The sequence below is a fragment of the Synchiropus splendidus genome, chromosome 10 (genome assembly GCF_027744825.2).
Source record: "Synchiropus splendidus isolate RoL2022-P1 chromosome 10, RoL_Sspl_1.0, whole genome shotgun sequence".
Classification (NCBI taxonomy): Eukaryota; Metazoa; Chordata; class Actinopteri; order Syngnathiformes; family Callionymidae; genus Synchiropus; species Synchiropus splendidus.
Window position 1 is genome coordinate 22495677 of NC_071343.1, and position 15755 is coordinate 22511431.

Consider the following 15755-nt stretch of genomic DNA (forward strand, 5'->3'; position numbering starts at 1 on the left):
ACAGAACACAGCTGGTGCTAGATCCCTGGTGGAGATCAAGATGTAAAAAAAGGCCGTCTAATCTAATATTTCTGAAGCTCTTTAATCATGATTGACATCATTGATAAGAAATAAGATGTAGTCGACACATCTGACGCGGTGATGTCATCGCAGGTCTCAACATTGGTCCTGTGGTGGCTGGTGTTATTGGTGCCAGGAAGCCTCAGTACGACATTTGGGGGAACACGGTGAATGTGGCGAGTCGAATGGACAGTACGGGTGTTCCAGAGAGGATCCAGGTAACATTTGAAATGACATCACATGACCGTCTCTCATCCGCCCCGACAGAATGCAGAGGCCATCTTCTGCAGTGGAAGTGGAATCCATCCACTGAAGCCTCACATCTGACTTAACTATGCTTTCAGTCTCAGCATGATGTGGCGTTCAGACTCAGCTGTTTTTGCTGCGGAATCTTTCCTAAACAGCAGTCAACATATTTGAGATATTAGTTTGTGTAGGCATAAGCTCTCAGTGTCTTCACAAACATGATCCAGCCCTGAGAACAGATCAGTCAAACAGGAGTGAGCTGAGAGCTGTCCGCACCTCAGTCTTGATCTTGTCTGTTGTTGTGCTCCCCAGGTGACGGCAGACCTCTACCAGCTGCTCAGCTCCTACAACTACACTCTAGAATACAGAGGGATGGTCACAGTCAAAGGTAAAGGAGAGATGATGACCTACTTTCTCACCAGCGGACCCACCAGCAGTTAACCCTCAAAGGAAGGACTCTGTGGACCCTCCGAGCTCAGGCTGCAAGCCAACTACTGAAGCCACAAACTCAGACTCTGAAATCCGACCAAAGATGCCTGATCAGAGCACAGGTTCAATCCAAGGAGCTTGAATCAGCAAAAAAGAAAAAAAAAAAAAGAGAGAAAGATGGCGTTGCGAGGAGCCCGCAGATGTCGGAACTCCGTCACCTCCCCTCTCCCCTTTGCCTTTCCTGCTGAAGTATCAACATGCAGTTTTATGTGTGTGATTGTTCCGAGCGTGTCCATGTTGTGGTTCCAGTGTGGACACTGACAGAACCCTCTTCTTTGTATAACTATTTATAGATGGAAGGACAACTGAAGTGTGAGTCCACGATGTCAACTAAGAGCTTTTCTAACCCTCAACACTTTTCTAGTGGGACCTCTGGAAAAACACCACCCCGCTGGGTATTTTAAGAATCTATATTTTGTATATATCAAAGAGAGAGAGATCTATAATGTGAATCAGAGGGAGGTATTTTGTCATAGCTGAGAGCCCCTCTGTGGTGTCGGCGTTTCACACTCCCAGTTGCTCTCACCCTCACACTGCGAAGAGAGATGGTACGACCCTTTGAATGTCCAATGATCTCCGATGAGGCCTTTTACTCTGACACTTCTTCTGTGGACTGTTGTCTTTTCTTGAGTAGTGACTCAGTCATTCAGGACAAACGACACCGCCCTCTGTCGTCCAGGTCATCCTCACACGGTCACGACTTTTTCCTGAAGTCGCCTGATTCCCGGGCTCACAGAACATACCAGTCCACCGCTATATTAAACTATAATGACATATGGATCAGATCACCTGACCTCCCGGTCACTTGCAACACTTAAATGAATTTCAATGACATCCGTTTCTCAGGGACCTGACTTATAAAATGATAATAGTTCAGCACACAAATGTGTCTCTTCTTGGTTCCTGTCCGATAGAGAACGCTGAGTCATCTAGCCCAGTGTGTCACTCTCGTCCAAGCATCCTGTCCCTTCGTCTTTTGTTCTATTCAACATTTTTGGTTCCTAGCTAACATTAGCACTGAAAGGTGGCGCTAATGTTAGCAGTAGCACACAGTTTCTAGTCTGGAACTACTCAGATACAGGCCGATTTTAATTTGCCATCACGGCATCATCATAGAGCATCAAATGAAACAAGTTCAACGTAAAGCAGAGACTATCATTAAAATGTCACACAAAGACAAAAAACAGGAAATTAACCCAACACTTATCATGTATCCAACAACGACTACAGAACTGAGCACTTAGCATTAACCACGCCACACAGACAGCTTTATTTTGTCTGTCGGCCGCTGCTTCACTCCTCACTTTTATCTGAGCATTTAGTGCCAAGAGACCTGGTCAACATCTGAGCTTCTGCAGTCTTCAGCAGAGAAGGCAGCCAACACACCAGCTTGTAAAGCCAAGTCACATCGTCTGCTCCGATATGTTATATGCAGCGCTGCACACCGGAATTATTGATGATGACCTGGATGACTCGTTCGTCTCCTCACTTCCTGGTGGACTCAAATCGTGAGAACAAGGTTCTCAGCTGGCCATCGCAAGACATGTTTTTCTGGTCATGTCAATACTTCACTTTTTTTTTTTTTTTTTCTTTTTCAAAGTGCTGACACAACATGAGCCAATTATTTAACTTTAGAATCTCCTGAGAGCTGATGGTTGAAGATGTTACCAGCTGTTGATGTTATATTGAATGTAATTGTTGTTCAGTACAACTTGGACAGCAGAAGTTTTGTTTGTCAACTGCCTCATAATAAACATACAAACTTGAACCTGTTAATTTTCTTCTCGTTTTTTTTAGTTTCAAGGCAAGCACCAGTACATGCTCACACTGCACCCCTGTATCACTGTACTAGTGTTGAAGCTCCTTGGCTTTATGAGCAGCATCACACGAGTGCACCTGAACAGCAGACAGAAACACCTTCAGGTGCACCCCTGAAGACATCCTTGGGTGTGTTAGAGCAGCTGCTCTTGTTGCACTGCAGCTTGTTCTCGAAGCAAACCTCAAATCTTTCATTAATATGGGGGTCTTGATACACGTCGCTGAACTGCTGCACTTTGCTGGATCCTCCAGATCATCACAAGCAACATTTCCATTCCAGCATCAATGTAGAGAAAACGTGCTGACGTCTGTAAAACATGCCAAGTCGTCATTTATTTGTTTGAATGCTACTTTGTTACATGACATGTGGCCGTTCAAAATCAAAACACAGAATTTCACGTTTGAAGTTTGAATGATGTTTCACTTTGAACTTGGACCTGATGACCAGGGTGAGTTTGGATTTTCACCTACTCTACCTGCTTTTCATTTCAATAATCCGGACTTGACAAGGTCCGAAAGCAAAAATAAAATCTTAATTTAATTTTAAGTATAAAAGAAACAACAAAATCTGTGCAAACATTTGTCATATTAAATGGGACAAGCACCTAAAAGCAAAGCTAGCCAGCAGGATTTGCATAGTTAGAAACCAGGGTCAAAGGTCAGCAACACAGATTTAAAAAAAAGCTGTAGGATTCTCATCTATGCTTGATAAGGTTCAACATTTTAGATAGATAAGATAGATAAATACTTTATTAATCTCTGAAGAGAAAATGTATTCTTTTATTCTAGCTTCTGTGACGGAAATGTGCCTGAGAAAACGGCGGCGTCTCATACATTCCTACAGTACTGGAAGTGTTCTGCTACATGCCTCACAACTACCCTAGAAAGCGCTATTTAAATAAAAAATATTGAACATTGTCTCAGCAGCCTCCTTGTTCTGCAACATATTTCTATCTATTTCAGCATCGCAAAAGGCCGGTCACTTGTCATCTCTGCAGCAGTTTCTCCAGCACCATCCAGAACATGCTCTACATTAGTCCGTCACAGTCGTGTCCCTTCATCGATCCAGTTACGTCCACCTTCAGGCGGCATGACCTTTGGGTAGCAGATTTGCAACCAGTCTTTTTGTCCATGTGCAGTTCAGGTTGGTCATACGTTGTAGTCTGGAGCTTTTCCCAGCGGCGTCCTCAGTCTGATCTGCATGGTCATGAACGCTCCCACAGCCACATGGAAGAGGATCTGCCACACGTTCCTCAGCTCATACAGGTACATGTTGGACACGCAGATGAGCGCAAAGGCCAGGAAGGACTTGATGTTTCTCCACACAGAGAAGTAGGCAAACAGGTAGCACTGCAAGGCAGAGGAAGGCGTCACTGTCCCATCAACAGTGAAAACTAAAAGTTATTCAAACGATGAACCCTATGCCATATTTTTGATAAATGAAAGTTTACTATACGCTTATTCAAGCTCACATGCTCAGGTTGTTACCAAGACACTACTTCTATCAGTGACATCACAGTCAGCAGATGGCATCACTCAAATCCATGCAGGAGCTCAGGACTCAAGCAAGACTTCACATGATTTGATCAACTTCAGTTAAGCTTAACCTGACTACTGTCTGCCAACGAACAATAGATGAATTCTTCAAATTCTGTTAAATGTCATTGCGCGCGCTGTCTCAGGAAAAGTGCGTCTGCGTTACGAGGTGTTAAGAAGTGATGGAAAAAAAAACCCCACCAGGTCCCATAAGTACAGTATGAATAGGGGTTTATTCCAGAGCAGGAACAGACCTTGTGTCAAACAAGGTTTGTCTGCTTGTCCCTCAAGTCTTCCACCTCAGTGAACAGCATCACACCCGAACAACAAAAGAAAATCACTTACAGTCCACGAAGTGGTCATGTTGGCTACTGACAACAGGGCGCCAACTGTTGCTAACTTGCTTCCTTTAGTTTTAGAAGAAAAGTGAAGTGCTAGATTTGTTGAATTTCCTCAGTGTTGGATGGATAAAGGCTAATCTAATCTAATCTAATGATAACGGTGATGGTGTGAACAGAAGTAAAACCAGAAATGCTGGCAGCCGATGGAAGCTGATGTGGATCCAGCAGTGCTGGTAGTGGAAGAGGAGGAGCGAGCGTACGACTCACCTGGTACAGACACGCTGCTGTGCCGAGGAAGAAAGCAATGACACAGTTAAAATCCTCATCATCATTCTGAAACACAGAAAAGACAGGCAGTGAGTCAGCATGCTGCCATCCCAGTTCATCAGGCGTGTGTACGTCGCACTGCTACTGTGGCACCTCTGGCACAGGGGACAAGCCCGAGGGTCAGAAGCAGACGCTGGTTCACCACCAGACTCGCATCACTGTGCGGACAAGTGTGAGCTGAAACTGCATCACAAAGAGACAATGCCTCTCCCATCCTTTCACTCATGAAACCATGTGATACATCCATAAAAAAAACGGACAGAACACAGACAGAATCCTGCATCAGACTTGAAGGTGTGGTTTAAAATATTTTTTTAGGGATTTACATGTTTTTAACTGGACATGTCTCGGCTGAGTCGACAAACACGTCACAGACAAGGCTGTGTTTGGGCTCAGACCATCACTCAGAGAGAGAGGAGTATCAGCCAAGAGGAAAACCTGTACTGTACCTGCAAGACGCTCTCGATAGCGTGGACCCCTCTCAGCAGGTTGACCCCTCCGCACAGGACACTGAGCACGCAGGAGATGATGCCTGGCAAAGTCACTGGCTCCAAAAGCTGAGTCGGAGCTGGAAGAGAAGGAACAGTGGCGGGATAAATGTAATTACTCGGACAAACAAAAGAACTGCTTGAGAGAAAAAGATAAGCAGCGCAGAGATGGTGCATCAAACCCACTTCCAAAGGCGTTTTGGCACTGTAAGCAGAAAGACGCCTGATTCTATTAACAGATTAGCATATTTCGTCCTGCAGGATAAAATGATTTATGTATGAGCCCTGAGTGGTGGAGAGCGACAGAGTAAATAAAGATGCATAGATGCCTCCAGGGCAAGGAAGCTGAGGTGCAAATGCCAGCAGTTGGAGCTTGACAGAGGACATGAGGTGGAGCTGCAGTTGGCAGGGCAAGGGAGGGGCTTCACACTTGAGGGGACAGAAGAGCCAAGAGACACCTGATCAGTTCACCTGTGTGTGCTTGTTTGGTTAGAAGAAAAACCCGCACACACTGTAGCCCTCTGAGCACCGGTTCGAGACCCCTAGGTTAGGTGGCGTAGCTGTTGTGAGCAGTTGTTTTATAGGTTTGCAGTCGATAACATGTGAAGTGTAAGAGGTTGATGAAACAGAAAGAGAATCAACGGTGATCGACATGATTTCACACCAAAAAAACACTTTGAATGTTGTCAGGTAAATGAAAAATAAGCAATAACCTTATTGTGGTAAACTACTACTTCAAACGGCTCAGCAGTACAGTCCATGTATTAGACAGTGCCACACCGCCTCATGAGGGATGAGTCATGCAGAACGGATGCTTGTGTAACTAATCCAACTTTAAACCTCGCAGAAACATTGCTGCCACAGTTGCAAGAGTTTCTATATAATGGGTATAAAAGCATCTACCTCCAAGTCACAAACAGCCACATAGTTGACAAAAACAAGCTATCGATTTGGCCTAAACAAAAAACAAATTATCACAGAGTACACATACTGAGGAACACACATTGTGCTTTAACCATTTAAGATGAACAAACATTGATTTTCTCTGAAAAGATTCCATTATTTATGAATACAAGAAAGTCACTTCTCAAGTTCTGACAAAATAGTTTTTAGGAATTTTTAGGATAGAAAATGAACGACCAAAAAAGCTAGTTCACTCTTAAGAAATATACAGTATGTTAATTCACAAAATAAATGAAAAAAAGAAAGACATTATATGAACTTTGAGTCAATGTCTGGTCAGGACTACATTTATTGACAAAACTGACGCATGACTAAAGAGTCTGAATGACCCACAGAGTACTTTTTGTCAGTGCAGGATGTCCTGTGACATGAAACAGCCGTTTACTCAGCACTGCCATCATGTAAAGAGCTGTCTCCGGCCCCAATGGTACAAAGATTGCCAAGTTAATGGGCACATCTGTGGTGCCAGTCAAACCCTGGAGGAGTTACGATTGTGTTTTTCTTTTGGCCTTAGAGCAAGTTATAGCCCACAATGGCTTATTAACATTTAGCGTTGCAGTTAAACTATCCTCCATTTTACCCTGAGGAATTTCACTGATCGGACAGAAACACAATTGCAGTGTTTTTTTTGCTGTTAAGAGCACATTGCTTTTTAATATCTGCATATTAGTCTTTTTTTATTTTATTTTTTTTTAAACCACATTGATTTTTTTTTTATAGCTGATAAGCCACCAAGACTGTATCTTGAGACCATGTGCTTCGTCAGCCGGCAAGAGCGGAAAGAATGGACGAGTGTCCACCTCCTCTGGCTGAATCATGCATTTAACACAATTTCTACACAAACATTTACAGACCATGATATTTCCACAGCCAGCAAAGTTTGCTGCCGATTATTTGTCAAATATTGTCGACATTCTGATGTACACAAGGCCAGAGAGCAGATGTGTTGGCGCATGAAGAATCACTCATCTGCTGCTGAAGCTTCAGAAGTGACAGTCAGGAACGGCCCTCTGCTCTCTGACTGTCTTTTAGTTACAACTTCAAAGTAGAAAAATCAAGCATTTGGTGGGAGAAAATAATTCACATCTCTTTATATTGGAAAATATTACTTAAATGTGTCAATTACCGATGCCCTTGTACTTGGAGGACGTGTGTGACAAGGACCCGTTGACAGCCTGCAGGTCCTCTGGGGACAGCTCGTACGGTGGTCGCAGCCTGATCTCTGTCTGCATGTCAGCAAGGTTGATTTTAGTGGAGAGGGATCGGGGACTGTTGTACCGCTGTTTGGTCTTCTGGATGAACGTGTCTGAGACCAGAGGAGGCAACACATCACAGTTACACCACTTTGAGATAAACTTGAGGATCACAAGTCAACACAAACACAAAAAACAAAATTGTGTGTTTTGTGAAATCACTTTTAGTTCCTTTTTATTTGTTTGTCATTATTCCAATTTCCTGAGGAGAAAGCCAAGTACTCCGGGTCTCTGAAGCCACATGGATGTGCTGAATAGGCTGCAGAGCAGCCGTAACACAGGCAAACATCACTTTCGAAGCAATCACTCAGCGTATTGGTTGGTGTGTTCATGGCACTTTAGGTCTGGAAAGTTGGAATAAACAAGACAATAATTCGCAAGTAGCACTAATGCCACTCATGTTAGCTATGCTCACTGAGGGCAACAAACAGAGGCAATGCAAATGATCTCTCTTTGCTCATAGGAGATTAATTTTGAGTTGATGAGATTATATTTGATAGCTTTTATTCTTCCCACAATTACAGAACCTCCTAAGCAAAAATTCCATCCCAGCACGTGCTGTGGTGTTTCATATGTAGGATCAATCAAAGGCAATCCCAAACACCTCCACTCATTCATTTTGAGCTTACATGGCAGCACAACTTTCTCCCTTTAGTAATGCTGGGCGACACGGCCTGAAATTGGTATGACTTGATATTTATCATTTTCAGGTTTACAAGTGTATACAGCAGAACCAGAATAAAATGAGTCACATTTTATAAGTATATTTAACAATATAAACACCATAAAGAAATCAGTAACTTTTCCCTGCAGATGCATATAGCATCATTACAAGTTTGCGCCATCAACAAAGCAGAAATGCATAAGATAGTAGTGCTGTTGGGCAGAGGGGCTCACACTTCTTCAGCTTGCAGGCTTTTACCCAAGTCACATCAAGGAGTATTAAAACACATACTTATTGATTTATAAAAATAATGAACATTCTATACTGTTCTTGCTTGTTACTCTTTCGATCTGGCTGAGCTCGAATATGCAAAGCGAAACTGGAAAAATACTGAATATATCAGACAAATCAAATGTAATTAAACCTAAGCTATTTTTGTCAAATAATAAAACAAAAGAGGAATTCACATGACTCTTTCAAAACAGGAAGATGCAGTTGCATGGCAGTATGAATCCATTATGCACAATGCAATAAACAGCTTTCACTGATCTATAAGCAGCAGGATAAGCCTGCAAACGGAAAGGTTGGTTATTTCAGTCTACTAGCTTAAAAATGCACGAGGATAGGGAACATCACTTCTAAGTCGCTTGGAAACCAGGGTCCACCACCAAGACAGGTGATGAAAACAAATTTGCCGATGTTCCGATTACACATTATGTCTCCAATATAAGCATCACATCAGACCAATGGAATTACATTCATTGACATTAAGGCACTCATATGGAATGTTTACGCCCCGTAATTTCACCGGTCTGACTGGATGAGGCTCTTAGCATTAAGCATTAAGATTGATTATTGGACATAAGAAATTAAAATAATAAAATATCGATCAAATCAAACTTTACAAAATATTGCCCAGCAGAAGGTCCTCTCGATGTACCGGTAGGTTGAGTTTGTCCCGGCATGGTCTGTGACTTTTTGTCATTGGATTGATATATTCCTCTCTTGCAGCATTGCATTCAACAACAGTGATTGTAAATTAAGTCTGTTGACTGTAAATACGATGCCTGTGGCCGACAACACATTGTAAAGTCAGGAGACCCTTCGATCCCTATGGAATAACAAACGCTGAAAATGCTAGATTACATAACCAGAAAATATAGCAAATGAGCACCAGTATTGACACATTTTTGGATGAGACTATGCACAACTGTAGGGATGCTCTGATCGATCGGTCACCGATCACGATGGGCCGATGTCAATGCGATCGGGGAATGCCGATCACTACCTGTCACTGCCAATCACAACAACTGATCACGTGTGACAGCTGGCGCTCTGATGAAGCCCTGCTGGTTGTGATGCATCCACTCCTCCCCACTCACTGCTCACTAAGCAGCGGCATGTATGTTGTGGAGGTTCTTTCCATTTGTCATGTAAAGTTTGCATCCTGCAGCACATGTACGGGAAAATGCTGAGCAGGGAAGCGCCTTCAAATTAAACACGCCATCTCAAGCGCCAGCACTAGACGGAGCACAGAGTTTACCAGGCTCGTGAAAGTGAGAACGCTGGTTACTCAGCAGCAGGCTGTTACATTGCTGACACTTAGCAACACCAACCGATCCAAGCATGACATTCTGAATGTTAAGCAATAATAATTAATTTCTCCGAACTAGATGACCAGCTTTTCTCAGGACCGGATCCGTCGCCGTTTTGGAGTAGGTGCAGCATTCATTAGCCTCCTGAATTTTAAACTTTTGAAAACATTTGGAGTGCTCTCTGTCCCGCTACAGTATATGCAGTATATAGCACAGTCTCCAGAGATTCGCCTGTGACATCTCACATCGAATTAAATGTTTTTCAGTTGTCCTTTCGACAGAATAATTGTTGCATTCAGCAAGGTTTTTCTATTTTTTGCCACTGTGAAGAAGTATATAAAAACGTGTCTGAATTTAAATGATTTAGAGTTAATTTTTTCACATCATGTACACAGAAGGTCTCATCATTTTGATTACAAATTCATTGTCAATCCACGTGATCGGTATTGTCGGTTGGTAGTGGTGGCACTCTGGCTGATCGATATCGGTGATCGGCAGCAAAAATCCTGATCGGAGCATCCCTACTGTATTGACACTTTTCACTTGAAACGACAGCAATATACGCTTCAGTCACTACAATCTCAGGTACCCACCAAACTCAATGAAGGAGTACGGACGCAGAGCGTTGTTTATTCTTTTGGTATCATAGGTGACGATGAACTCCTTCTGCAGCTCGTCTAGGAAGCAGAAGGCCAGAACATTGGGGTAGTTCCCAGTGCACACCATCAGATATCCAACACCCAGAGAGCTGATGAAGCTGAAATGGAAACACAACAAAGCCTGAGAAGTCAAAACTGTGATGGCTGGCAGCGCTGCAAGCAGATGAGTGCTCTTTCCACACGTGTTAACAATTTAAATTATTTTCTGGTTCTAAGTTGCAGACAGAAAGACGCAGGTGGTTACACACAGATTAACAATATCAAGACAGATACGCATCTGGAGACGTTTAACAAATGGACAGATGTGCTACTCGATCTAATAACATGACAGGCGTGTACATCAACGCAGGGATGGGGGTAATAATGTTAAGCTATGTGAACCAGTCACAACGCAAAAAACAAAGCTTACATGAGTGTCTTATAATTTACACTAATCTACACCACTCCTGATAGGAGGACCACTATGGCATTATTTTACGTTATCCAGGCACTCTGAAGTCTCACCAGAGATTAACCCTGGACCTGAACCTTGCCTGCCTCAGTCTGATATTTCTTATCTCCCAAAATTCTTCACACTCATTGATTGAAGGGGCTCTTATCACAGACCAAACGGTGGCAGCAAAATGCAGCCTCATTCTTCCCGTTCGCTCGGTTCACACGATTAGCACTTGAGAACCAGATTTTAGTCGTTCTTAAGTCTCTCAACAGGACTTTAGGGACAAAGATGAAAGCTTTTCTGCTCCAAATTACTGAGAAATTAACCCACCAATTCCATCATCATTGTTTGAGATTAGAGCACAAGGGTGGAGATTTTCAAGATGAAGAAATTTAATCTCCGCAGATAGAATTCAGTCTAGATCTACATATATTGTTGATGCTCGCTGATAAATCGAGGACTTGAGACACAGATGACCTTGCTCTGTTACAGTGCACCAGGGAGTAGGAATATTAAGAGAAGCAAAATAAAGCGGCACGTCAGCTGGAAGTTCAAAAGGTTGACAAGTTAAAAGGTTTTACAGAGTTTACGTATGATGGCCAGCAATAGAACAAGATTGGAGTCATTGTGCGGGGTGTGGAGCACACAACATCAATACATAAGCGGATTTGTAGATTCAAGACGTGAGTCAGGGAGAATTTGAGGTTGTTTGAGGTGTCAGTCCTTTTAGTAAAAAGCCACTATCAAAATGTTTTTGGTAAAAACTCTGTAAAAAGTTTAATATGATGAGAGGAATGGTCAGGATGTTCTAGGGTACAAGATATGCTACATCAAGAAGCAATACAGACCCATGACAGAGCAAAGTTCTGATGGACTATTAAATCAAATCTGGCAAAAGCATTTTCATGCAATTGCCACTCTTGTCGAATGATGGGATTTTTTTGCAGCAAATTTCAGCAGCTGCGATCTAAGGAAGTCTTCTAGAATGATCTTCTGTCGTCATGCAGCGGGGAAGAGGAGCCTGATAATGATCTTACTTTTTTATTTTAGTGCCGTAAGAGGGTTTTCAAAAAATGTTAAGATTTTGCACACAGAAGGGAAGAGTCATATTTTATGCTTTCTCTATTGTCGTGGCCTTCGTTGTGGGTTTGTCACATTGATAACTGATAACAGATAAAACTAAATGCTGACTTCCAAGCCCATCAGTCTTGTTAAAAGCATTGATATGTGATCTGTGTGGCATGGAAGGATTTGTGTAGACAAGGGTCTGCAAAGTGACCGTCTGAGGCTGCATTCAACAACCTGCCACAGCTATGACAAAGGCAGCCAAGGTCCATGATTTTACACATGAAGAGTGGAAAAAGATAATTCTGAGAGGCATTCAGAATGAGATCATCACATCCTCTATGAAACAAACATAATAAACCAGCAGGGATCCCACCCATCACATTTTTTGCCTATGAGTGATTTGAGTTTGAATGTGTGCGGATATCTGATCCTGATCTGGTATTTCAGCAGCTGATTAATAATAAGAAAAAAAGAAGAAAGCATATCCAAGTTCTCATTTATTTAGTTATTTTTTGTTTTGTTCTTAAATATAATGACAGTATCTTACATGACTCACATGTGCATGGCTCTTTTAACACATTTGTTAAAAGTTTTGTCATTGCAGCAATCAATTATACATTGCACAACCCAGCCAATCCAGACGTGGTGGAGAATCAATACCAATATTCATTTATTTTCACCACAGTGTTTTGCTGAGACACCGGCGCAGCAGGAGACCTGAATGTGTTGATGTGAACCAAGGCAGAGGACCGCATCAAAAAACCTATTAGGACCACTCGATCTAATAAAACTAACACCGATCCAGTGACTCAGAGTCAACTACCGCCATAATCGAATGTATCCTGTATTAAAAATAAGTTGAAAACTACAATCGTGAACCAAAGTCCTCCAAATGCTCAACTCTCTCTCACGACTGTCACATGTCGGTGAAAAGCCACAGAGCAGCTCAGCACCGCGCACTGTCATGGTCTTGTTATATTCATGTATGTGAGTCCAATGCAGCTAATCTGCTGTGTGTTTATCAAATTTATCGTGAGATGCATAATTCTCATATTCTCTGTATATCATGGACGATGATGCCCATCCCGAGTGACAATCCGGTACAATTGTTTATACTACCCTTAAGACGTTGTTGAGTGAAGGTCCAGTCAAGGTCAAGTAATAACATGTATCATGCTGTGATTGTGAACTAAAAATGAAAAATTCTAGAACAAACAAGCATATTTACATATATACAATACAATATAATAAAACAAATGGACTTGCTCATGAAACCTGTATGAAAAAAGATGCACACTGTATTTTGGTGGACAACTTACTTGACATTGAAAGGTCCATTCTTAAGTGTGCAACGGTCTGGAAACTGGCTGAGTTTTTTTGAAAGACCTTTAAGGTGCCTCTTTGTTTCCTGCAGCACTTTATCTTGCTCATAGTCAGTGGACGCAGAGAGTGGTAGGCCATCCCCGACCCGGACCACTGACGCAAATAAAACCATCGACATCTTATAGATCTGGTCTTCCTGCTGAAGCCCTTTGAGAAGATTTGGAAACAAAAAGAGAATGTTGTGTCAGACAGGTATATTTCACTTTCTGGTTTCACTCCAGTAATCTTTAGACTAACATATACCACAATAAAACTTCCCAGCCGGGTGAAATTCCACGGAATCTCAGTACAACTTAATGTTGCAAAAGAATAGTTTAGTGTGATTATCTAATGGTAATGAATATGTCAACTAACATTCTCAATCTTAACATGAGATTGATGTAATGCACAAAGGCAGGACAAGGAACAACTAGAGAAGAATGGGGAACAGCTTGAGGAGAGTGGGAAAATACAACATGACGAGTCACTGATTTAGGTTTTTCACACTCTCCCTAAGCCATTTAAGGCACTTGTAACGGATCAGCTGTCATCTTGGAGAAAAAGTGAACTGATTCAATTGTCTACGAAGTGACGTGAGAGCCTTGGTCAGCTCAAACATTCATTCAAGTCATTCCTGACTCTGTCAATACAACAATCTATTATCTATGAATTCAACACAAAATTTTAATTCCCCAAACAGTCAAATTATTATCACCGTTTATTGCAGTTTCACAGGATAACATTTTTTTTAAATCTATTTTTCTTGCATGGACCGTGTTTCACATTCAGAGACGGTTGCTTTTTCTTCCAAGAAGCACAAAAGAAATGGCACAGAATCACAGAACTCAATGATGCCGGTTGAGATGCTAGCTGGCGTTAGCCTGCTAAATGCTAAATACAAGCCGTTTCGTGGTTACGAGACAGAACACAGCGACATGAAATACAATCATTCATGAGAAAGGCTGCTGTCTTCGACATACCTGTTTGAGGGTATGGGCATCATGTGCAAAGGGAATAGGACGGTGTGTTAGCGGTTAACTGGAAACTAATGCGCATTATGTTTACGTGGCTCTGACGCAAGGCATTGTGGGTAACATTAGTGGGCGTGCTTCTGAATAGTATGCAAATGTGTTTACTTTTCCATTAATTTTAATATTAACAAACTTTAGGCTTTTCACTCCAAGTAAACACACCTTTTTTTGTTGTAGTTATCGTTGGCATTTATACTATATTTCGGTTCTCAAAAAACAGACTTTCATGTTCTGTGAAAACAGGACGGTTTAGTTGTGATATAATGTCATGTATGTATCGGACTAGACCGACTGAAGTTAGGCAGAGGAGCAAAGAGTCGAATGTAAGTGAATTTCCCCAAGTTCTGATGGATGTGGAGCTTCATCTAGATATTAAAGGAAAATAATTCAAGTGATGGTTAAGTATGTCAAATCTGAAATACTGAAAAGAAAATTAAGGATTATTCTAAAAATAGTTCATAAGACGAAGATTGAGATTTTTTTACACAAAAAAATTCTTTAAAAATGCAAGGTACATTTCATTGAAGATATTATCTGATCCAGTCTTATACCAATGATAGTTGGACAGAGTCAACACTAGCAAACCCTGAGTGAAAACCAGCAGAAGATAAATTAATGTGAAATGTGGCCTCACTTTCTTACAGAGGATACAAACTTAATGTATTATGTGACGTGTCTCATGAGGACACTTGAGTCGGACGGACATCTGATCAGGATTTTATCACAACTAAAGTAGCCTTTCCGATTCGCTTTCAAATGGTGTTGCAGCTCTTATAGATACATTTAATACCAATCAGCTCCACTTCAGAAAACTTCACTTTGAAAGTGACTCAGGCTGAAAATCTGAGGAGCTCAAACAATCAGCTACTCTAGAAATCTTTGACCTAGGGAGGATTCATAATATCTGATATGTTTAACATCCTGAAGACGCATAAATGAGCGACATCTCTCTGCTGACTGTGACACTTTTAAACGTCCTTCATGAGAAAAGTGCCAGAGTGACTCTGGAGTGGCTGTGATCCTGTGATTCAGAGGATAGGTGCTGAGTAATTCTTGTTGGGTCAGTATCACTGGCTAGAAATCAGAATCAGAAATTGGAGGTAGTACTCGTGATAAGTGTGTACTCGATTATGTTAAAAGCAATTCAAACTCATCAAGATTTTACCATTTTTGTGGAATGTTTGTTTTTGATGTTCCACGTGTGACTTGCCATTATTTGCATATGAATCACCGTTTTTTCTTTATATCTATTCTAAATGTAACTTGAAAGATTTGAACAACCCTAGAGTTTAATTTGTGATTCACAAGATTTCATATTCGAACATATCAACAGCCCTACTGCCAAACCCCTGTATCTGTTTGGGATGGGCATGATGTAATCTGACTAAAGATGGCGGTATAGACTTGGTCCACATGGTA

General features: G+C 41.7%; 2 protein-coding genes across 4 annotated transcripts in view; one reads left to right on the forward strand and one right to left on the reverse strand.

Annotated features, from left to right (window-relative positions):
• adcy5 (adenylate cyclase 5) overlaps positions 1-2563 on the forward strand; it is a 59646-nt gene extending 57083 nt beyond the window's left edge. For all 3 annotated transcript variants that reach the window (XM_053876138.1, XM_053876140.1, XM_053876139.1), the window contains exons 20-21: positions 154-278; positions 619-2563. In XM_053876138.1, coding sequence (XP_053732113.1) covers positions 154-278; positions 619-747 — 254 coding nt within the window. In that variant the 3' untranslated portion in view covers positions 748-2563. The remainder of the gene's footprint in view (positions 1-153; positions 279-618) is intronic.
• A 361-nt stretch (positions 2564-2924) lies between these two features.
• On the reverse strand, positions 2925-14382 carry sec22a (SEC22 homolog A, vesicle trafficking protein). Its single transcript, XM_053876141.1, has 7 exons — positions 14286-14382; positions 13263-13473; positions 10374-10537; positions 7395-7574; positions 5267-5385; positions 4758-4823; positions 2925-3963 (listed from the first exon to the last, which is right to left on the reverse strand). Exons 2-7 carry the CDS (start codon positions 13442-13444, stop codon positions 3763-3765), a joined length of 912 nt encoding a protein of 303 aa, XP_053732116.1. The 5' UTR covers positions 13445-13473; positions 14286-14382; the 3' UTR covers positions 2925-3762.
• Between the last annotated feature and the right edge of the window lie 1373 nt (positions 14383-15755).